This window comes from Vanessa cardui, chromosome Z, assembly GCF_905220365.1.
Source record: "Vanessa cardui chromosome Z, ilVanCard2.1, whole genome shotgun sequence".
NCBI lineage: Eukaryota > Metazoa > Arthropoda > Insecta > Lepidoptera > Nymphalidae > Vanessa > Vanessa cardui.
In genome coordinates, this window is record NC_061154.1 from 1,816,506 (window position 1) to 1,840,775 (window position 24,270).

The 24,270-nt window shown below is 32.3% G+C and overlaps 1 protein-coding gene across 2 annotated transcripts in view; it reads left to right on the top strand.

Moving 5' to 3' along the window:
- LOC124542927 overlaps window positions 1-24,270 on the top strand; it is a 232,060-nt gene that overhangs the window by 38,223 nt on the left and 169,567 nt on the right. For both annotated transcript variants that reach the window (XM_047120870.1, XM_047120871.1), the window contains exon 2: window positions 20,400-20,494. In XM_047120870.1, the coding sequence (XP_046976826.1) occupies window positions 20,420-20,494 (75 nt within the window). In that variant the 5' untranslated portion in view covers window positions 20,400-20,419. The remainder of the gene's footprint in view (window positions 1-20,399; window positions 20,495-24,270) is intronic.

A 24,270-nucleotide genomic window follows, 5' to 3' on the forward strand; every position in this document is an offset into this window, starting at 1 on the left:
CAAATAAGGAGGATGGATACTGTGTGTGTACACTGAATGCCATGATTGTATTTATTATATTTTACCACCTATTTATACATTTTAAAAGTGGTTTACAGTTCTATTTTTAGAAACATAAAAATTATCCCATTGATGTAAAAATTTGATAATTTTTTTTTAAAGTGTGTTATGAGTTTGACTTTCTTAGTTAAAGTTCAGAACTCATCAAGAGTTGGTTTCCTCCAAATCAAACATCCTTATCGAATTTCACAACCTTATTTAGATCTATGCGATTTGTCCACTGTAATATAATTATGCCCGTTTGACCGATTTCAGCCGCGGTGCTCAGTCCTAAGGGAGACTAGTTAGGTGAGTCTCAGTCCAAAAGTAATCCAATAGGATTGCAAATTCAAGGCGATAAAAAAATTCTTTCTTGCTTTCCGGCGTTTTCAATTTTCAGACTCCGGACTGCTTTGTGAAGCTTTAGGAAATTGGAAAACATTTTATTGGCCTGACATGTTTGATTCCATTATCTCAAATGCTGCGACTACTACTAGACGTCACTACATAGTATAAAACAAAGTCACTTTCTCTGTCCTTATATCCCTATGTATGCTTAAATCTTTAAAATTTTATTTTAATGTGGTTTATTTTAATATATAGGGTGCGGAGTCGGGCCTGGTCGCTAGTATAAAATAAAGTAATGACGTCAGTATAAAATAATTGTTACATAAAATTACATAATTTTTAATTATTATCAAAGTGTATTTTGTTAATATGATTTCACGTAAAATGGATCCTAGCTGGTAGTAATGTGCCTTTTGGCAGCCCTATGCAAAAAGGGCTATCTTACTCGCCAATGCAGTAATTGTAGACTTACCTCGACTTTTCTATATCATTTCTGTGATTGTTCTTGCCTTGAAATAAATATAGTACAAGCAAACAAGCATTTTAATCGTAATAAATGGTTGACATTTTTTATTTGACATTTTATTTTTATTCACGAGGCGATTCAGTCTAAATTAGAAGATATTTTTTTTTTAATTTCGTTTTTCGGTGTAAATACATTTAGAAATATAACGTTTTCTGTTAAGATAGTTATTTTTTTTATCTATTCTCGAAACTAACGTAGTTACAAAGGCAGTAAGTTAAGGGACATAAAAGTTATTGCTTATTGGTTACCTTATACGGCCGCGGCTCATAACCTCATAAAGTTGGACCAATAACAGATATTGTTTTTTTGTCAAGATTTATGAGTAATACAGACAGACATGTGTATATACACAATTATGAACACATGTAACGTTACTCAATTGTTGTGTATTGAAAAGCGATATCAAATATTTAAATTGCTTTAATTTTTTTCTTAGCAGCTATTTTTGATAATGATTAAAGAAATAAGAAAAAAACTATGTAAGCAAAATTGTGTATACTTGGAAAGTTTGTAGTGTGACGTCATTATAACTCATCAGAATAGTGATTTCGAAAGGAATCGAAATCATATTCGATTGGTTTTTGATTTTCGAATTACAACTCGTTCGTGATCGAGATTTTTCAATGTCCTTATCTAGTATGTAGAGATATAAACTCCATAGTTATATTATTATTGTATTCATAGTTATAGTATTACGTTATAGTGACGTTCAGTTCGGGAGGTATAGATTGTTTGCTATCGTTCGGTTGTTTTGAAGGTGTTTCACGTGATGTAAACAATATTCAACGTCGTCGACAAAGTTAGATTTAGATGTATAAGATTACGATGTTGGATCACTCTGCATCTTCTACTGAAATTTTTCACGGAAAATGTTTCAAGGAATTGTTCGGATTAATCCCGGCTGCTGAATTTCATCTTCGGACATCTCGTAAAAATTTTAGGTTTTACCGGCACCACCTTGATGAAAATGAAAGTCTGAAAATCCACAACAGCGCGGTTTATTAGACATTTTCTGCCTCGTACGACCACTTTGTGGAACCAGCGGTTTTTCCGAACCGATACGACATGGGAACCTTCAAGAAAAGAGCGTACTCCTTCCTCATATGCCGTCAACGAACCTGCTAGCCCTCTGTTGTTGCAGATGTCCATGGGCGTTGGTAGTCACTTTCCATCAGGTGAGCCTCCGGAACGTTTGCCATCTATTACATAAAATAATCTAATACTTTGAAATGGTGAGTTTCGTTTGTCCCTTTTTAAGAATATCTGAAAACGAGTGATTATATCGCTATTGATTTATTTTATACTTTTAGATGTATAGATAGAAACTATAATACGCATAAATTTAGTTGATATATTATGATTGCAAAATATAGAACAATTTACTTCGAACTTTGGATTACAAATTGGCATCGTAACTGACCAGCATTAAAAAAATTGCCGTAGCATATTAATAAAGCAAGTGGGTGTAGAGTCTTAACTCGACATTATTATACAAAGTATTACATACTGTAATATAGTGTTAGCTGTAAAAAAACAAAACGATTTATAAACTTAGAACGTACGCATAAAAAATAAACAGAGGGCTTACAGATCGATGTATTTTTAGCTTAGGGTAAAGCTGGCAGAAACGGAAGGATCGCTTAGCGTGATAAAAAATACCTCGCGATAAACCTTAATCGTATCTGTGCGAAGTCAAGGCAGGTATAACGGCCTGCTAAGCTTGCGTGAAAGAGACAACTGATGTTCTGTGGGGTTCGTCTTTTAGGTAAAATATGTATTTGTCATACCAAGACTACCTTTTCATCTGTCCTGGCAATTTTGGATGTAATTTTATTTTTTACACCAACGCAATACTAACATATTAGTAAAGGAAAAATGTATTGATTTGAATTGAACATTTACCATTAAAATTCATATTGGTACATTATAATATTACATGTTTGAAAAACATTGAATAAAATGTACGAAATTCTGCAATATTCAATTTGTTGTAGTATCTAAACTTTTTAGACTAGATTTTTATTGTTTAAATGTACACCAAGTAGGTGGTTTTGTGTAGTCTGTCTGTGTAAGTATCATGCTCTCAATTTATATTCTAACAAACAGCTGTAATTAGTATTATTGTATTTCATTTTGAAATATAAATAAGTCAAATAACTACAAACACAATGGGCATAAAATCTGAGTTACTAACGGTTCCCATTGCCGGGATTACCAGGAATGATTAATATTTTTTACAGCGCCGATGTCTCTGAGTAATGGTGAAAGCGTACTATCAGATAGCCCATTTGTCAGTCCACCTGCCTACATAAAATTTCTAAATTTAGGAATAGGATTCATCTTCAATTATGAAATTGATGAAGGGGTTTAACTTTGATCTCAGCTCTTTTGTAGCGGTTGTCAGCTAAGTTTTAACGCTCGTACTAAAACTTTGTACAGTCGCTTTGTAAATTTTAAAAATGTTTGAGGGTAAAAAATTGTACGTTATATATTTGTTTGCTAAAGAGAAAAGGACATACATATAAAGGCTCACAGGGGTATTTTTCTTTTTTTCAATGTTTATATTATGACATTAAGAGGCGAATATTTTTTTGTGTCCTTATAGGCATTGTTCATTGAGAATAAATTGTATTTAATCAACTTCAGAAAAAAATACTTTTTCTAGTGAACCCTTATACAGGTATGTAGGTTCGTAATTAACTCAAAAACTACTGATTAATTATGTTATCGTATGCGTTGTCACAGACTTTGGCCCTGCGATTTGGACATTTATAAAGTTTGGCTTTGGATGAAAAGAAACGTAGCGTGTGTGCCTGGGTTTGAACTCGCAATCATCGGTTAAGATGCACGCGTTCTAACCACTGGACTATCTCTGCTGCAAGACTATTGTATTATGTGGATACAAAGTAAGACAGGCAAATGGGCTCACTGAAGGTAAGTGGTCACCGTCACTCATAAAACAAAATAATCTCTATTTAACTTGTGTTACATTTATAATTATAGCGCATGAAATAAAAACCGTTATTTGCCTAAATATAACAATGTACTAAACTTTTTACGGCAGAGCTTATAATTACTATCTAATATACATATAAATATAAAACAACTAGAGAATGTACAATAAAATGTAGCGTGTATGGAATAATATATTTACTAAATGACAGACTACGTCTGCCGATAGTTTTGTACGTACTTATATTATAAATCTGTAAATTTAGATAAAAAAAAATTCAAATGTGCATTAAATAATATTGACTAAAGTATTTAGATTTTAAACGGGGTAAAATCATACATTTATGAACAGAAAGATCCTCACCTGAACCACGTAATGCTGTGAAATTATCCTAAAAATACCTTAAGGCCTAGTAATAAGCAAACATAGAGTTTTTCGGAGAAAATTTAAACGGTTTCTATATCCATTATACGAAAAATAAAGTGCGTGCAATTCAATATACGCGGCGAGAGGGAAACCTGTCGCTCAAACATTACAAATAGAAACCGTACGTAATTCAAAGGAAAAAAATACTTTCAGTACTAATTTTAACGTAAATTGTAAACACACTTATATGTATATACAGAGGAAAAAAATAAGTAGAATTAAATGACTACGGATACGAGATATTGCAGTGAAATATAATATGTTTAACTAATTATTGGCGTTTATAATTCTTCTATGCTTCATGCCGTAAGTTTTTCTGATCGTTTGTGTAGGCGGGTGGTGCCTACTCGTCATATATTATACCAACAACTAAAACTTACTAAGGATATGTATAAAGCCTGTATACAAGGCACATTGAGCATTGGTGATGTGAGGAATGGTTAACATTTCTTACAGCGCTAATGTACACAGTGGTGACCACTAAATATCAGGTGGCATAATAGCCCATCCGCTTACCTATATCATAGAAAAAAACCCGTGTAATAAACCTCGTGACCTGACTGTGTTGGATGACCAATCTGTACCAGAACAGCGAACTAAAAGAGACCAGACAACATTAGTTCGTTAGTTGGTTTTTTACAAGATAAGTCTACTTTTAAAGGATTTATAGATATAGATTGAAGTCTGTTTTAATCGGGATAACAATATTAGATTGAACTGACATAGGATCAATGGTTAATTCAAAATAGAAGCCGGATACTAAAACCGCATCTCAAAAAAGTGCCGTGATTGACAACTGCTATCGTTTTTGAATTTATTTCGGTAAAAAATAATCTCATGAAAGGGTGTTATGTTAAAATTTAGATAGGTATTATTAAAAACTTGCCTCGATGATATAAATGTAACATAAGTAAAAAAAATGGTATTTATAATTCGGGAATGAGTGATGGTGAGTGAATGAGAGAGAAAGAGAGAGAGAGAAGGAAATAAAGAAAGAAATGAAGGAAAGAAGGAAGGAAGTTTATTGAAGAAATGGCACTTTTATAAAAAGGATGAAAATAAAAACAAAAAAGAAGAATCCTCACAAATAAAATATAAAAAATAAACAAAGTATATAACTGCTTAATCTTCAAAAAACACAACAAAAAGGAAAGAAAATATCAAAAAAGACAAGTGACGATTTATAGATGTAAAATTCAGCTTCCAAATAGGGTTCCAAAAACCCAACGCCGTTTTATTAGCCAATAAAACCCTACAGTATATCTATCAAAAAACAATACGAGAATACTTTAACAATTAATATGTTTTTTACAAATTACCTTTTACACAATAATAACTGGATCAATCAAGGGGCTCGTATCGCTTCTTTCTTTTGATTGTTGGGGCAAGGGCACCGTGGCTGACACCGGCTCCAAATATACCAATAACTATAACTACATGATATAATCGTTAATCGACTTTTAAGTAGTCTAATATTTTTCATTTCATTTAACTTAGGAAGACTCTAAAAAATATGTTGAATACGCAATTATTTTTATTACTTTTTCGTGCATATTCATTTGTTTTAAAATAGTGTTTTGTTTGAAGTCGGTTTTTCTTTTTGTTAAAATTTTATTTATTATTGTATAGGTTGGTGGACGAGCATATGGGCCACCTGAAGTGGTCACCATCACCAATAGACAATGACGCTGTAAGAAATATTAAATATTCCTTACAACGTCAATGTGCCACCAACCTTGGCAACTAAAATGTTATGTCCCTCGTTCAAGCAAAGGTTGGTATATCATATAAGTAATGATGTAAATAGAATAGAGAAGAATCAATGTAAATGTTACTGCAGCATCATGGATAGTAACAAAAAACCTGCTGGCAACCATTCCTTGAAAATGGGTTTCAGATTGCTTTATTGACTAGCCATCTAGGCAATGGTATTCACTAATTTTTTGGCACAGAACCGGTTCGACTAGAACTAATTGTAAAGGCTTTTGGCCAACATATACAAAAGTACAAATCCTATATCAGCAACGTCTTTAACAATTAATTGACCGTTCTTTCAAAAATTGTTAAAGGGAAATGTGTAGCCAAATCGTAGTTACGTAGCAGATTAACTTCGAAAAGGTTATCTTGCTCAACAGACGTTATTTGTCCATACAAAGTAACGAGCTTGATGTTATCGATTCTTTTTTGTTTATTTCCACAAAAATTACCAGAAGTCATTGACCTCGCTTGTTAATTGAATTGAAATAAATTTCTTATTTTTTTTATTTCATGTGTTATGATAGCCGTTCGTTTAGTCGGTAATGTCACTCAGGAAGAAATGGCTGTTAGCAATCTCGATACCGTTCTAGAACGACATGATTTATACAATAGGCTGATATGATGTGTGGTCTTATTCCTTAGGAAGTTAGATTTTGTTATTATTACAATATATAGCTTTTATATTACTTGCAATGTTTTTCTACTTGGGTAATCTTGCAAGCTGATTTAAAACCACTTGGAGTAAGCCTGATATTATATTCAGGATTAGCTTTAGACAATACACAACGACCTGAAACCTATAATGACCTGTTTTCAAGCAAAAAACATTCTATAACATCATATATTGATTAGATATAACTAAACAAGAATAAGGTAGTACTAACTTATTTGGTCACGGCGGTTTGTCTCAGACTTACTTACTAAGACAGACACACAGATAAGAATTATTTCAGTACACGAGTGTGTCAGCAAAAATAGACTGTAGCTTTACACAGCGATTTCGATACGACCAGGAAGAGTGTGCGCGTACTGTAGGATTATTCTGTTACAAGAAACTCGAATCTCACCGCACAACACGAGTTAAAAACAGAAGGAACAGTCAAAAGTTACGTGTGATATTGAGTTTAAAATTTATATGTTATACGTATCAAATTTGCTTTAATCACTTTCAGTCAGTTGTCAATTTTTCACGAATGAGATGATTTTTCGCAGAATCGCACTGGACTGCCTCACGTACTTTTCAATCTACGATCCTTCCAAGCCTTTCAGGCTCCGAGGTGCTACTGAAAATTGTTCGTACGATAAATACAACAGATTTAATTTATCACTTTATGTTTTAAAACTGTTTGATATTAATAGAAACAATTTAATTTATTATCAAATTTTGTCGATGATTGCCTAATTTGAGTTATAAGTGAACACGCTATGGTATCCTAAATTTATGACTATAATTAATTCAAATACATAATTCCGTAAATGCTGGTTGAATAATTAATGCCCATTTAACAATGATTTGCGCGAGCAGTCAATTTATCAGTTAAAACAACTAATACGTACTTAACGTAATAATATTTTGATATTATAAAATGTTAAATGTTTCATAATTATAAATAAATCAGTTGTTTAATTATCTTTGAATGAATTTAATGATTGAATATTCGTTCAAATATAATGATGTATTTATTTTCTAAAATGGAATATACTTACATAAAGCATAGATATGTAAATATAGGGAAAACATTACATTATTTGTTTTCGTAAAGATTTTGGATTATTTTGATTTCTATAAATATTGTTTCAATTCCATCCAATTAAATATTATTTCTTTGATAGGGAAAGCTATTCCCTTCGCTCTCGTCTTAGTAAGGCGGGAGGGGGGGGGGGGGGGTAGGTCTCGTTCTGGTTTTATGTATGTATACTAGATGTAACACTGTAATGTAGGGTTTGAAGTTTGTTTCATACCAAATATCATCAAATTTGATTTAATACATAGTTTAACAATTAAAGTGTAACAGACACACAGATAGGCAGACAAAATTATATTCACATTTATAATAATCTAGATAATATATGATATGAATCTTGAACCAATGCAAAAACGCTCATATATATACTGTACAAACTGCGGTAGAAACTGTTTACTTGAAGTATTATGGGATAGTTCACAGATTCTACACGTGAGCATGTGCAGGCTTTCTCACGAAATTCCCCTTACCAACCGATAACGTTACATGTTTTAATCAGACCAATACTCCAGTAGTTTACATCAACTTACTAAACAATTCACATATTATTGTATGAAATAGAGCAACATCCAAGTCGCTTGTATTTGTTTTGCTAATTGAAAGAAAATAAATACGTGTACCTCATTGTAATAATTATTTAATAATTCTGTTAATGAATATGACTAGAATGAGCTGAGATGGTCCAGTGGTTAGAACGCGTGCATCTTAACCGATGATTGCGGGTTCAAACCCAGGCAAGAAACTCTATATATATGTGCTTAATTCGTGTTTATAATTCATCTCGAGCTTAGCGGTGAAGGACAACATCGTTAGGAAACCTGCATGTGTCTAATTTCATCGAAATTCTGGCACATGTGCATTCTACCAACCCGCATTGCAACAGCGTGGTGGAAATTATTCCAAATCCTCTCCTTAAATGAAGAGGAGGCCTTATCCCAGCAGTGGGAAATTTACAGGCTGTTATTTTACTTTTTAGTTTACAATATGACTAATTCTTAATTCGTTTTGTTTTTATTAATATTCGTTAATGTAACAAAACCATTGCGTTATGATTATTATTGTAAGAAATAGAGCAACTTCCAAGTCGCTTGTATCTGTTTTGTTATTTGATAGAAATTAAACACGTGAAACTCATTGTAATAATTATTTAATAATTCTGTCAATCGATATAATAATTAATTATTCATTTGCATTTTTTTTAATAATCATTTATGTAACTATACTGTTGCGTTTGAAATATTTTTACACTGACCACGTGACTTAGTTCGTAACATCAAAACAGTGCGCTGATTGTTTTAAGCGGTCGTACATAATTTTATGTTTGCTTCGATGGTATTTGTGTAATAATTCAATTCGTTTGGTTATTATGAAACACTTTACGATAGCTGTACCCCATAAATAGGGCTGTCACATTTTATTTAGGTCAATTAAAAAAAGATTGAATGTGTAAAAAGTTTTTATATGTGATAATACAAAATTATACATCCTTTTTGTTTTTACGTGCTTTCATATTTCAAGCTATGTAAATTACTATTTTATTGGGAATACACAATCAAAGTGTAACTACAAGCACAAGGGACATAGTATCTTAGTTCCCAAGATTGGTGGCGCATTGATGGTGTGAGGAATTGTTAATATTTCTTACAGCGTCATTGTCTATGGGTGATGGTGACGACTTACAATCAGGTGGCTTATATGCTCGTCCACCAACCTATTCCATAATTTAAAAAAAACTTAACATTATCGAGTGAGGTATATAAAAATAAATGTACGTAAATATATTATGTAATAGTTTAATTTATTATGAAGATTGTATCCAACACGAGAAGAGTTATTAATGATTAACGTTTACTTTACATGTACGGTAACAACATTAATTTAAATATTAATCCAACAGTGTCAACCCTAGCGTTGTTGACTATTATTCAATCATGGCGCACAATGCGCCTCGCGTTCTTATCCTCTAAACATATTAAACATTGTCTAAGGAAAATATTTGTTTTAACGCTCAACGAAAACGCTCGCTATAAAACGTTGCTCATAATTTAACTCTCACTAATACATCATTGTAATTTGATTACGTTGTTCATTTTAAACTTAAACTCGTTCTTCGTTCATTCTCCTTTTAAAGAGTTCGATGAACCGTCAGTAATGTATTGAATGGAATAATTAATTGCTTAACATTCTTTAGCTGTACTTTGTTTTATAAATTAGAATCGATTATTCTTTTTTTGAATATCGATTTTGTTCTTTTTTTATCTGTCCTAAAATATTATTTTTTTGTTCTCAATTTGATTTGTCTGCTAGATATTTTGTCCTTGGTGCAAAATCACACAGATAATTAATTCAAAAATCAATGTCAATAATTGTATCTAACATTTTTATTCTGTATTGGGATATATGTTATTTACGAGACTTTTTCTAACCGATCGAAGCGGGAACGGACATGTCATATTAAAATTATTAAATTCGATACATTTTTAATGGAAACTTTTCAGGCGTATTACTTTAAGCGCAACGTATAATATGTACCTAGTTGTTTAGTACGAGGTAATTGGGTTAAAAGCAAAACAAAATGAGTCGTATATTCAATATATTCTGAACTAGATTTTAGAATAATAAATAACGAAACTAAAATTGTTTCTTATCGTTCAGTAAAACCCTATAAATCGTTAATTTCATTTAAGTTTACTAAATACTATAATATTCGGAATATTTACTGTGTAAAATTAATTTGAAGCTTTGTACTTTACTACAGTTATGAATAAATAATTAATGAGGTTTAATATTACTTTATCAAAATTACGAAGTTTTATTTTTGAATCTAATGTAGCTAAAAATATGATTTTAAAGATATTTCTAGAATATTTTATGATATTGGTAGGCAAACGAGCGAAAGGGCCATTTGATAGTAATTTAATTAGCCACCACCGCCCATATTGGTGCTGTGATCAATTTTAACAATTTCTTATATCGCCAATGCGCCATCAAAGAACTAAAATGATACATCCCTTCAGAACACCATTATATTGCTGTTTGACGATATAATATAATGATGAAGTCGTAAGATGACGATTGACGGAATTTGCTTGATCAATGAGCCGAGATGGCCCAGAATTAGAACACATAACTACATATATATTTAACCGATGATTGCGGGTTTAAACCCAGGCAAGCACCACTGAATCATCATCGGCCCACTGTTGTCCACTGCTGTGCAATTAATATTCTTTTTTTTTTAAGTATTAATATTTTTAAATGTAAAATGTACGCCAAAAATATTAAAGTTTTTCGCAGAAAATATGTCGATTTTTCTAAAGAATTACACAAAACTAATAAATTATAGATCATTGGAATCAAACGAATGCATTCAGGCTGTAAAAAAATTAAAAGATAATTGAATTTTGTTACTGTAATTTGTAATTGGAAATGATAAAAACCCGCCGAGTTACTTCTTTTCTGTTCAGTGATTATTTCCGAACCGGTGGTAGATTTTTCACAATCAGTAAGCAAATTTAACGCTGTTATATTGAATAAACATTTTTAACTTTTACTTGATTTTGACTGGCTAAACCATACAACTTCTCTCGGCCAAAAATGTATCTATTATTGTAGCTTATATACTTTACCAATAAAAAAAAGTAACAGCATGTAAATTTCCCACTGCTGGGCTAACGGCCTCCTCTCCCATTAAGGAGGGGGCTTAGAACATATTCCACCACGTTGTTCCAATGCGGGTTGGTGCAATGCACATGTGGCAAAATTTCAATGAAATTTGGAAAAACATGCAGGTTTCCTCACGATGTTCTCCTTCACCGCCGAGTACGAGATGAATTATAAACACAAATTAAGCACATATATATGGTGGTGCTTGCCTGGGTTTGAAGCCGCAATCATCGGTTAAGATGCACGCGTTCTAACCACTGGGCCATCTCGACTCCTATTCTTCTTAAATACATATATATAAATAATATTCTTGATTTATATTTACAACGTAGGGTAGAAAGAATACGTGTATTATTTGTGGTTTTCCTATTAACTGATTCTCTATTGGGTTCTTTGCTTTTGAAAATACAGACAAAAAAAATCAACAAACACTGTTTTACTTTTATCTACTTATAAATAAACAATGACAGTTTAGTACCTTTTTCTCCTTTTCCGTTTCGTAGCTTCACAACGTATTGTGTTAATAAAATATTGGTAATATAGATATCGAATTTCAGCAGCGCGGCGATCGATAGTACCAAAGAAAAATTATGTTTAATTATGTTCCTTTTGGGCCTTTTCTCGCTTTGAGAAGGTTTTTGAAGCTTGTGATGTAAGCTGTTTCAGTTTCATATACGGCAGATGGTTAACATATACGGCATTTTTTTTTTAAATATGCTCTGCATGAGCATATTTAAAAACTTCTTTCTTTTTTTCGAAACGGCTTATCAGAAGGTGAACAAACGCACATTATACACTATAATATTATGCAAAGGATTAAAGACAAGTTCATGAACTGGATTCAAACTTATATTGTTAGAAATTCAAACTGTACTGTATTATGGTCAGTTAGGAAAGACTTCATAATTATTATAATATTATTGTATGTTTAATGTTCTGTATTATCGGAATAATTATGGAAGCATTTGCATATACTATGCACATTCGATATCGAGAAATGTTTTTCTCGTATATATTGTTTGTATTGTAAATTATAGTTAATTATTATTTTAAGTAACTGGCGGCTATGTATTTCTACAATATATTCCATATTTGTATTATAAATAAAATAAATTCAAAATTTAAGTTAAAAACATTTTTTAGTGATAGTTCTTAGTTAATAAAAGTTATGGATGATAAAAAAGCGTGGAGTTAATACCTGTTGACTTCCAAGCAGGATATATTAATTTAAATAATTGTATTTAACTAACATGACTTTGTATTTTTAAATGTTAAAAAAGAGTAACTACTCAGTTTTTTGCCGGTTCTTCTCGGTAGAATCTACTTTCCGAACCGGTGGTAGCTTCACTCAATTGTAAAATGACGATTCAAAAGTTCTTGTAAAAGCCTACTTGAATAAAGTTTATTCTGATTTTGATTTTATGGTTTTCTATAGTTAAGCTGTCAATCACTCTTGCCTCAGAAAGCAGTACCGTTAGTTCCGAGTTGTACTCTTTCCAATCATGTCAGATGCTGGGTAGCTGTAACGTTTCATTATAACAGTGAGTGAATAGAGTGCGCCTTTGTTTACGCAAATACTTATTCGATATCTCTGTTCTCCTGAGAGATTTCAGTCGTGGCCGAAATCGATCGAGAAGGCATCTTTTTATCGTATTTTTCCAGAGCCAACATTAGGCATTACATCTGTATTTAGTGCATCTGCTTACCTAAATAAAAGTATATTTTCAAAAATATTTTTATAAAACCCATATACACAAATCGATATTGTTTTTGCGTAGAGATAATCGATGACCTATCCCACAATCATCGTTAAAGTTTATTTATCGATAATTGTAAGATCGAATTGTGGGATGTTCACACCGTAGACACAAATTTCTATAAAAATAATATATAACTTTATTCTATCGTTGGGAGTTCGAAAATGGAATACATTTTATATTAGCCATCGGACTCTTAGTGGAAACAACATTTTTCTTTTGTTATCGTACACTGACAACTTCAAAGGCTCTATTTGTTTCAGTGACATCTTATATTTATGATTTAAACATTCATTTTTATTATACTAGGTACTAGCTGTGCCCGCGATCTTGTACGAGTTTGAATTTAACAAAAAAAATATTATTGTAGCCTAAGTTACTCCTTACTATATCAATCATCTGCCAGTGAATGTCCCATCAGAATCGGTCCAGTCGTTCCAAAGATTAGCCGGAACAGACAGACAGACAGACAGACAAAAATTGTAAAAAAAAATATTTTGGTATATGTACCATGTGACATACATATGCATTGAGTAAAAAAGGATTATTTTAATATTACAAACAGACACTACAATTTTATTATATGTATAGAAGATATTTTCATCGTTTAAATATAGTCAGTATTCTTCCGGTCTCATTCTGAGGGGTGAAAGAAAATATTTATATTTTAAGAAGACATTCAGGGGATCAGTCTACTGAGTCGGAACGGTTAGAACCGTTCTTGATTGTATTCCAATATTTCGATAATTCTTAACCAAAATAACCTTGAGCCATTAGCTGTATGTGTAGCTGTGTTATTTTGTTAGCAGATCCTGTTCATGTCGGTAAGAAGTATGGCGGAATAACATCCTTCTCTTTAAGAGCAACAGCCAGCGGTATCTGCAAATGACTTTAATTTTCCTCATTGGGTTCTATGTGTAGTGTCCTTATTTGCTGCTCAAGCATGCTTCATACTACATACATCAGATTCAGTTCAGTGGTTTGGCCGTCAAAGAGACTGACTGACAGAATTATTTACGCATTTAAAAAACTATATATTAGCTATTACAGTGATGGGTGAAAGCCATATGATTCCTTTCAATTGAATTGACAAAATCATGATAATTACAGCTTATTTGCAAAACGTATTAACATATTATTATATACTTAAAAATTACTCTTTAATCAATTTATTTATTGGCGAACGGAGAGCAAATAAAAACAGTAATTGCTGAAATAACCGCGTAAAATGGCACACAACTTTAAAAGTCACGTAGAGTTATATTTTTAATTATAAACATGAATGTTGATGAAAATAATTAATGTTCAACGTTCACATGCTAAATTAAAGGTGTATTTTAATTCGCTATCACAAAATACTTGATTAATTATCTACGCTCAAAACGAAATATTATTAATGTTGATTCTGTTCACGCAGAGAAAGCAAAGTACACAACGGCCAATTAAAATTAGGTGAGATTCGCAAAATGATTCGACAAACCCGACCGTACTTCTGCGGATTTGAACAGCACTCATTATAAAATGTATACTTGGAAAATAATATTAAATTTCAACAAAAAACCGTTTGGCGTCAGTCACCCGCAATAATTTTCGAAGGAAAATTGTTACTTATAAATTTCTTGTCGAAACATAACAGGGCTGATTTGAATGTGACTAAACGCGAAGTATACTACAAGCAAACAAGTAATTGACCAAATCGTTCAGAAGTATATAATTGGAGCTTGACAGCGTGGTGGAATATGATCCAAACCCTCTCCTTAATGGGAGAGGAGTTTGGAATACTTACAGGCTCTTACTTTACTTTATATCTTGATGTCCGAAAATCCACAATACCCCAAATTCTAAGACATTTTCTTCCTGGCAACAACCACTTTGTGTAACCAACTTTCGCCGGCGGTTTTTCCGAACCGATACGACATGGGAATCTTCAAGAAAAGAGCGTAGGTAAGGTGCGTTGCTGGCCATTAAGGAGAAAGGGATTCTCCTTAATGGCCAGCAACGCACCTGCAAGTCCCCTGGTGTTGACAAGGTCCGTCACTTTCCATCAGGTGAACCGAGCGGGAGCTCATTTGTCAACCTATCACATAAAAAATAATAATAAATGTTATCGTACCGTGGGTAAAAAGTCTTTTTAAAATGTCAACAAGAACAACAACAACAACAGCTTGTAATTTTCCCACTGCTGGGCTAATTCCTCCTCTCCCTTGGAGGAGAAGGTTTGGAACATATTCCACCACGCTGTTCCTCTGCAGGTTGGTGGAATACACGTGTCGCAGACATGTTATGTGATAAACGTGAAACATGCAATTAGACACATGCATGTTTCATGTTTTCATTCATCGCCAAGCACGATATAAATTTTAAATACAAATGATGAATATGAATATTCAGTAGTTTTTGCCAGGGTTTGAACCTGCAATAATTGGTTAAGACGCACGCGTTTAACCACTGGGCCATCTCGGCAAACCATTTTATAATTACGTTTGCTTCACACGTCCGTATTGTATCCCTTACTAGACTTAGACACGAAAATTGCATTGTAAACCCAATGTGTTCACGTGAGAATGGACCATTTAAAAGATAGAAGTGATGCTGATTATTTACAAAAGACGTTCTACTCAGCGATACTTATGATATTGTCGTGATCTCTTTTGCCAATGCCAAATTTCAAGAAAGACCAGCCAGCTATGTTATGATCCATAGCTGATGGTCTCTTTTGACCCTATATAAGGTCACTTTTGTATTTTGTTTTTATCAATTCCAAATCAGATCTTATGTTATTTGGTTTTTGAAGAAGTTCCGAACGTTAGACCGGATTTAAAAAGTTAGCGGCATTACACTTCTGTGTTTCGGCGAGCGTGAAAACGTTGGCTCTACGTTTGAATTTTCTCCTTGAAACGCGTTGCTGTCTCATCAGGCTTTAAGTGGAAGTACCAAACTTCGCCCTGATATTTAAAACTGCACAACAGAAACTCTTCTAGTAAAGTCTCTATAAGACTATAAACTCTTTCAGGCTTTGTTATGATTACTACTATTGCTTCTTTAAATAGAAATAAATTTAGAAGATAAACATTGTCAAGATAAGAGCAGAGATGGCCCATTGGTTAGAACTAACTGATAATTCCGGGTTCAAGCCCAGGTAAGCACCTCTGAATATTCACGTGCTTATGTAATTCATCTCGAGCTCGGTGAAAGAAAACATCGCGAGGTAACCTGCATGTATCTAATTTCATAGAAATTCTGCCACATGTTTATTGGCACAGCGTGATGAAAAATGTTCCAAACCTCCTCAAAGAAGTATAAGAAATTTACAAGCTGTTGTTGTTGTTTGTAAATATCGTCAAGCGATGGTAGGTGACTGTCGCCTCTAAGTTTTGTTAATAAACAGATCAAGACAAAAATAATCAATATATTTTAAATAAAATTGATCGAATTACAACATACATAATATATATTATCATTAAGTTGATACGAAAGAGCGGTTTAACTTTATGTAATAGGCCCTTTGCGAAGGATTTGCAAAGATATTCTTATACCCTTACGTATTTTCTTTGAGGTCTTTTGATAGCTTTGTGAGGAATTCAAAGAATTCGATCAGATTTGGAAGGGTTCTGTTTATTAAAGGTTTAACTTCAAAGGATAATTTTGTTATTATGTGTTTTAACTTTGTAGAAGAGACGCTTCATTGGACGGATACAGTGTTGACGAGCGGGAATGAGTTTGTTGTACGGCTTGAGCTCTAAGCAAGCCCAGCATTCGTACACTGGTATTCTTCCACCATTGTGAAATATTTCCGTGTTCCCGTTTGAATAAGGAACAAGAACTAACTTATTTATTCCGTGACTCAACTGCATCGATTTCGTAACTTTTTTGATGACAAAAAATACTATTTTGATAGCGGCCTTTCACATAACTTCTCGGCTATCGGTGGCATTTTCAAACTTCCTCTCATGTACTTGGTATTCTTTACTTTTTTATAAATATGTTATTAAATTAAGAAAACAGAAAACGTAATTTTTTGTGTATAAAAGGTTATTAAATTAGAAATTCATAAAAATAATAATTAGTGAATTCATCATCAGAATCAATACCAGTCGATTCATATTTCTTTTTTTTTTTTAATTAAATTGAAAATTGTAGCGTAAATATGTGATGATGATATGTGAATGTTCCTTCCTGGGTTTAAACTTATCGTTCCTCACGTTCACATTCCGAGCTGACCATAGCATATGACAGATTAAGTTTGCCTTATCTTAGATGTTTTTTTTGGCAGCATGATTTATTTAAAAATCCAAGCCAAGGACATTAAACGCGGCATTTAGCTACAATGCATTTAGCAAGATATATGTTACTACTTGCCACAACACCATTCAGCATCCCACACACGAGACCGAATGTATATTTTTACATATATCAGCTTAAGATAACGAGCGATACGGAAATATACATTTCTGTATATCTCAATTCTCATTATATTTTTCATTTTACGTTACATTGTAAATTTCTTATTCAGAGTGTTCGAATTTTAAACATCTGGTGATGATTCTAGTTCGGAAATCAAATATGACGTCGTAAGCCGTTGTGATATGTATTTCATTTGTTTTTCACAGAAATTGGTATTATGAGATTATAGTCGCTGGTTTAGTTATTAATGCAATTGGAAGTGCCATTTACAGCGGAAATCATGCATACATTTTTAATAATAATCTTTTACACGGGAAAATTTAATTCTACGTAAGTTATTTTCAATCTGACTCGACCTTAGAGAATTCAGGCGCAGGGAAACTTTACAATATTTTCAACTACTTTACATTATAAACCAGTCACTTAAAAGTGCTGAAAATAATTAATATTACTACCATTTAAATTAGAACAGCCCGTATATTATGGTACCATGCGTCAGCTACAGACGAGTGAAACGAAGATTTTATAATGTATGCCTTACATTACGTCGTCAGTCATATGTAAATTTATATTGACGTATGATTTCAAATCAATGTACGTTGAAATGCGTCTATTAAATTAATGTGTGCTAACTTCAATGTTTATAATTAATATTATCGTGAATATTATAGTGCGAATCTTCTTTTTCGGTCTAGAATAAGTATTTGTAAATTTTATAATGTAGTATTCATTTGAATAATCGGAATTAATAGGTAAAAACTATAACGAACCTATACAAGACCTCTTTATTATTAGACTATGGAAATGAAACTTAGCAGACTTTCTCAAGTTGATATCTACTTAGAAACAGACAAAAAAATCTGAATTTCAAATGTAACTTGAATTACAGATCCAAAATTTGTGAGAAATCAATGTTTAGCAGACATTCTCAAAGACTACCGCTGAATGAAATGCTTGAAATGACTATAGCGGGTCTATTCTGTGAGAACATTTCGTATCTCACTCAAGAAATACTGAAAACTATTCTTATTTTGTTCGAATTATTTATTTCGACCCAGTATACGAGGATCGAAGTCGCTGCACGTGAAGTTAATATATTATTAAATAAAAAATGTTTTCATTACTTTAAATGTTCATGTTTCATTAATTTCTTGTCTGCCTTGTCCTAAATTGAATTATACGTGCTTTATATATGTTACATATATATATTTTGTATTTGTTTTTTTACCATTTGTCGGATTGATTATTGATGGTCATCATTGCTTTGCTACTACACATGGGATAATTTATTATCAATGGCATTTAAAAGCGTGATGATTCTATGCGTTTATGTGCGCTTACAGTAATAATTATAAAAATAATATTTATCTTTATGATTTCTTGGTGGTAGGGCTTTGTGCAAGCCCGTCTGGGTGGGTACCAGTGATCCATCAGTTATTCTACCGCCAAATAACAGTACTCGGTATTGTTGTGTGCCGGTTTGAAGGGTGAGTGAGCCAGTGTAACTACAGGCACAAGGGACATAACATCTTAATTCCCAAGGTTGGTGGCACATTGACGATGTAAAGAGTAGTTAATATTTCTTACAGCGTCATTGTCTATGGGTGATGGTGACCACTTACCATCAGGTGGCCTATATGCTCGTCCGTCAACCTATACCGTAAAAAATATATATATTATTATTTTAACTTAATAATAATAAGGGCTAATGTTGAAGCTTTGCGTGCTTAAACCATTTCGATGATATCATTTCATATTGAATAACTTGCGATCTAATCATGATGTATATTATTTTCTTATAATTGATTCTCTATTAAATATGGTTAGGTCATGTTTTAATATCATATTAGTGTGTAATGGATTATATACATACATTTAAATATCACTTAAAAGCTTCAAGAATTTTTGAATATATTTAAGAAATGTTTTAAGTTCTTTCGTGTTTTATAAAAACATGATTATGTAAACAGAATCGTAAAATATGTGCTTATGAAATATTAAAAAAAATATAAGTTGAAGTCAATCCATAGCCAGTCGTTAACAATTCTTGTAATCTGTATTAATACTGGAGCTACGAAATATATTCGAAACGCTCGTCTTAATGAAATAATAAATATCTTCGGATATTATTTTTGTACGACATATTTATCGTATGTACGTGATTATAATAACCGTCGAAATAACCGAATTGTGTTTCGGTTTTTTATAAATTACCGTAATATAAATAGAAATCAGTTGTTTTTTTTTATATAAAAAAAGGACTGCTATTGCGGAATATACCAAAAAAAAATTTTGTAGTCTGAGTTACTCCTTATTTTATCAGCTATCTGCCACCGAAAGTCCCGTCAAAATTGTTCAAACCGTTCCAGAGATTAGCCTAAAAAAACTGACAGACAGACAAAAATTTAAAAAAATGTTATTTTGGTATACGTACCGTGTATACATACATATGCATTGGGTAAAAAAAGGGCTATTTTAATATTACAAACAGACACTGCAATTTTATTATTTATTTTATTATTTAAAAAAGTTAAATATCATCAAATGTATAAGATCAATTATAAAAAAATAAAGCTTAAACAAAAGAGTATTGAAACAAAAAAAAACATTATTTCTTATCTGGGTCAAATGTGTGCTTTCATATAATAACACCGCTAAACGGCCCGAGCTTATATGTTAGTCAGAGATAAGAGTAAAAATGAGAACACTCCACTATATTTTAAATTTTTTTATGAAACTCCAACTGTCTGTTGTTAATTAATTTTTTTTATATTCAGTTGCCGACCACTCTGCCATCATGCCACTCATGCAATCTTGCTGTTGTTGGCGAAGTCTTCGCCGAGGATGCTACGCTTCAGCAATCTACACTATGGTAAGAAAAACTTTTTTTATTTTTTCCCCTCACTGTCTCATCATAGCTCAGATCGATGAACCCAAGTACAGTTTAGATATATGTATAATAGTAGGAATTTGAGTAAGACCGTCTGGGTTGATTACCCATATTACAAATGGTACTACCAAATAGCAATTCTGATGATTGTTGTGTTCCACTTTGAAAGATGAGTGAGCCCAGTGGCGGATTTACCAATAGGCTAAGTAGGCTGGAGCCTAGGGCGGCAGATTTATAGGGGCGGCAAATTTAGCCCAAATTTGTCTTACAGAATTAAAGAAGAAAACTTTTAATTAAATGTATACACAATACGTGCGTAATCCTTATACTCGTTACTACATAGCGGGTTGGAAAAAAAATCTAGTAACTGACAGAAATATCACCTAGTTTATAATCATACTTATAACGAAAAAAAAAAACGATTTCAAGAGGACAATAGAACACAAATCATAAATGTTGAAAAAAAAGTAGGGGCGGCAAAAATTGCATAGCCTACTAGCTTAATAGCGGCAGATTTGTAAATCCGCCACTGAGTGAGCCCATTTATTCCCATAGTTGAACTGGCTCATACACCCTTCCAAGATATGATATTCCTTGTGCTCATACTAAAGGAACACAACATCTTAGTACCTATGGTTTCTGATGCATTAGCAACGTACTGACTTTTACAGACTGTTAAATTTTTTGGTGTTGATGACAATAAACGCCAGATTACATATTCCAAATTACAAAAAAAAACACTCAATCCGTATTGATATATTAAATAATGATAGTCAGATTCAGTTTTATAACCCGCGTTGAAGCAGCGCGGTGGAATATTCTCCAAACCTTTCCCTCAATCGGAGAAGCCTTAGCTCAGCAGTGGGAAATTTAAAGTCAGTAAATGTTTTTGTGATTGTATATTCAGTGTTCGTCCTATTTTATTGTGCAGTCACAATAAGAAGTTATTTGAAAATAACACGTATAAAACATTACTAAGTGTTTATCGTAATCAGCTGGACTGAAGGGATAATAGAGATAATTAAACTGTCAGACGAGGCACGGTTAATTGGTCTAAGAACACCAATCAAAAAGGAATACATACTTATGCACGAGATTTTTCTTGTATTCCATGTTACTTATCAGATTGAGGTAAAAAGTAACCCAATCATGATATTCTATAAATAACTTTTATTAATTAATTACATAATATAAACCATAATAAATAATAATGATTGCACGGAATCAACAAAAGAGATCATATTATTTTATTAATTTAATTTACGATATGTATCTATTTATAAAATTCAACTATTTGCTTTTGAAAAACAGTCGTATTTAAAATCAAGCACTGAAACGAATGTGTTCAAAGAATAATCCACTTTGGGCGTAATGGAAATAAGGTTGAAAATTAAATGGGAAATAAATTAATTAGTAGAAATGAAAATCGTTATTTCTTTATGGTAACAATAGGTTAATAAACTTGTATAGATTTCATTTGTGTAAATGCACGACTGTAACATCCCGCTGATAATTTGATATAATTATATGAACAATAAATTTATATAATTATATATTAGGATTAAGAATAGACTTAGTGTTGATAGGATTATCTGCAAGCTGGGTAGATGCCGCCTGCTCATCAGATATTCTTTCGCCAAACATCAATAAAATCAGTAGTTTTGTGTTCCGATTTGAAAGGGGAGTGAGCCAGTGTAACTACAGGCAAGGTTGGTCGCGCATATGATTATTACAGCGCTATTGCCTGTTATAGATGGTGACCATTTACCATCAGTAAATGTGTACAGTTCTGCACATTAAGATAAATCATATTTCGTATAACTCAGACTCGGCTCCTACGTTTTTCATGAAGTTATATATATATATATATATATATATATATATATATATATATATATATATATATATATATATATATATATATATATATTTACAATTAGTATAATTACAAAAAATATACTGTTAAGGTATTTAATTAATATAAATTTCTTATTATATGCAAAATACTGAATTCCATTCATTTTCAATTATAAGTCATAATAAACTTAACTAATCTTATTTGCACTTTTTTGCTGTCTGTACTCTTAGTCGCTTCACGCACACTAATACATATTATCGACACGAGCGTCACTCACTCATGCCAAAGCACGCCGATACTAATTTGACGTGGAAGGGCGTGCCTTCGTAAGTGAATAGATCTATATTTAAGACTGATATACGTCGTTGCATTTATAATAGGTTTTTAGTCAGTAATAGTTTCTTTATTTTAGAAATTAATATTATACAACATTGTTGTTTTGTTGAATTAGGATTTTAATGAAATAATCCGAAATGTTTCTTTCTTTATATTTCTTCATATGTAGTAGTAGTTTCCACTGCTGGGCTAAGGCCTCCTCTCCCAATATAAGAGAGGGTTTTTGGAATATATTCTACCTGCTGTTCCAATGCGGATTGGCGGAATGCACATGTGGCAGAATTCCGATGAAATTACACACATGCAGGTTTCCTTACGATGTTTTCCTTCACCGTCGAGCACGAGATCAATGATAAACACAAATTCAGCACATATACATATACAGTGGTGCTTGCCTGGGTTTGAACCCGAAATCATCGGTTAACATGCACGCGCTCTAACCACTGAGCCATCTCAGTTTCTCTTCATATATAAACAGAAAATGAGCTCATCAAAGAAAACTCAGCAGTAATTTCCGGGTTTGTAACCGCGAGGTTCAGTAAATATACTTGTACTAAACACAAGGCTATTTCAGCTCTCATTATATTTATTATAAAGCTGAAGTGAAAATACATTTTGCTTGAAAAGGAAAAATCCATTCCAAGTGTTCAACTCATATGGAACTCTAAAATATGAAAATAAATTGTGTACATGAATACTTACAAAGCTTTGAAGAAAGTGAATAATATTTTTTCATTATATTTCATTATATTTTTTTTATATGTAAATGACCACTTTGTCTTTACCATTAATAAATATTTACAGGCAAAGATTTGCCAATAAGTCCAAAAGGGCTTATATATGGTTTGATATTATATTTCAAAAAAAGACAACAATAACATCAGCTACAATTTAAAAAATAATAAATGAAAAACCTCTTTGAATACAATTTTTAATTGTTTACGAATTAATTACTTCTATGTCAGGCCCTCAGTCCGCAAAGGCATAATACTATTCAAATCCTATTCAAATCTTCGCCTTCAATATCACTTTCAAGAATCACAGAATATCTGTAATTATACTTTGAAATTTCTCCCTTCATCTGCACTTTTGAGAATACAGCATCAAGGCATTTCCGAGTACTCCAGTGATCCATATAAAAGGGTGTTATGCAAATCTTGAATAAAGACATCCCGTAGTGAGGCATAAATAACTCTAAGGCTGAGAAAGCTTGTGCAAGAACAAAACTATCCAGCGCTTTAAAGTGATGGAAAAGAAAAATATTTGCTTTGAAACACAACGCGTTCACGTTTACTACACACAGTGTGTAATGCTTTACGGAAATAAGGTTGCACGTTGAAAATATGCTAGTGGCATTTTTAAAACTCGCCAGCTGTTTGCAATGAACAGTGCTTTGGCATTGTGTTACGACTAAGATATATATATCTATATGAAAATTGACGTCACGAATCATCGTAAGCCTGTATTAGTCCATAGCTGGACATAGGTTCGAGGTCTCCACTCTAGAACCATTTGACAGATTTGACCGGCCCACTGCCACTTAAGCTATATAATTTTCTGAGCT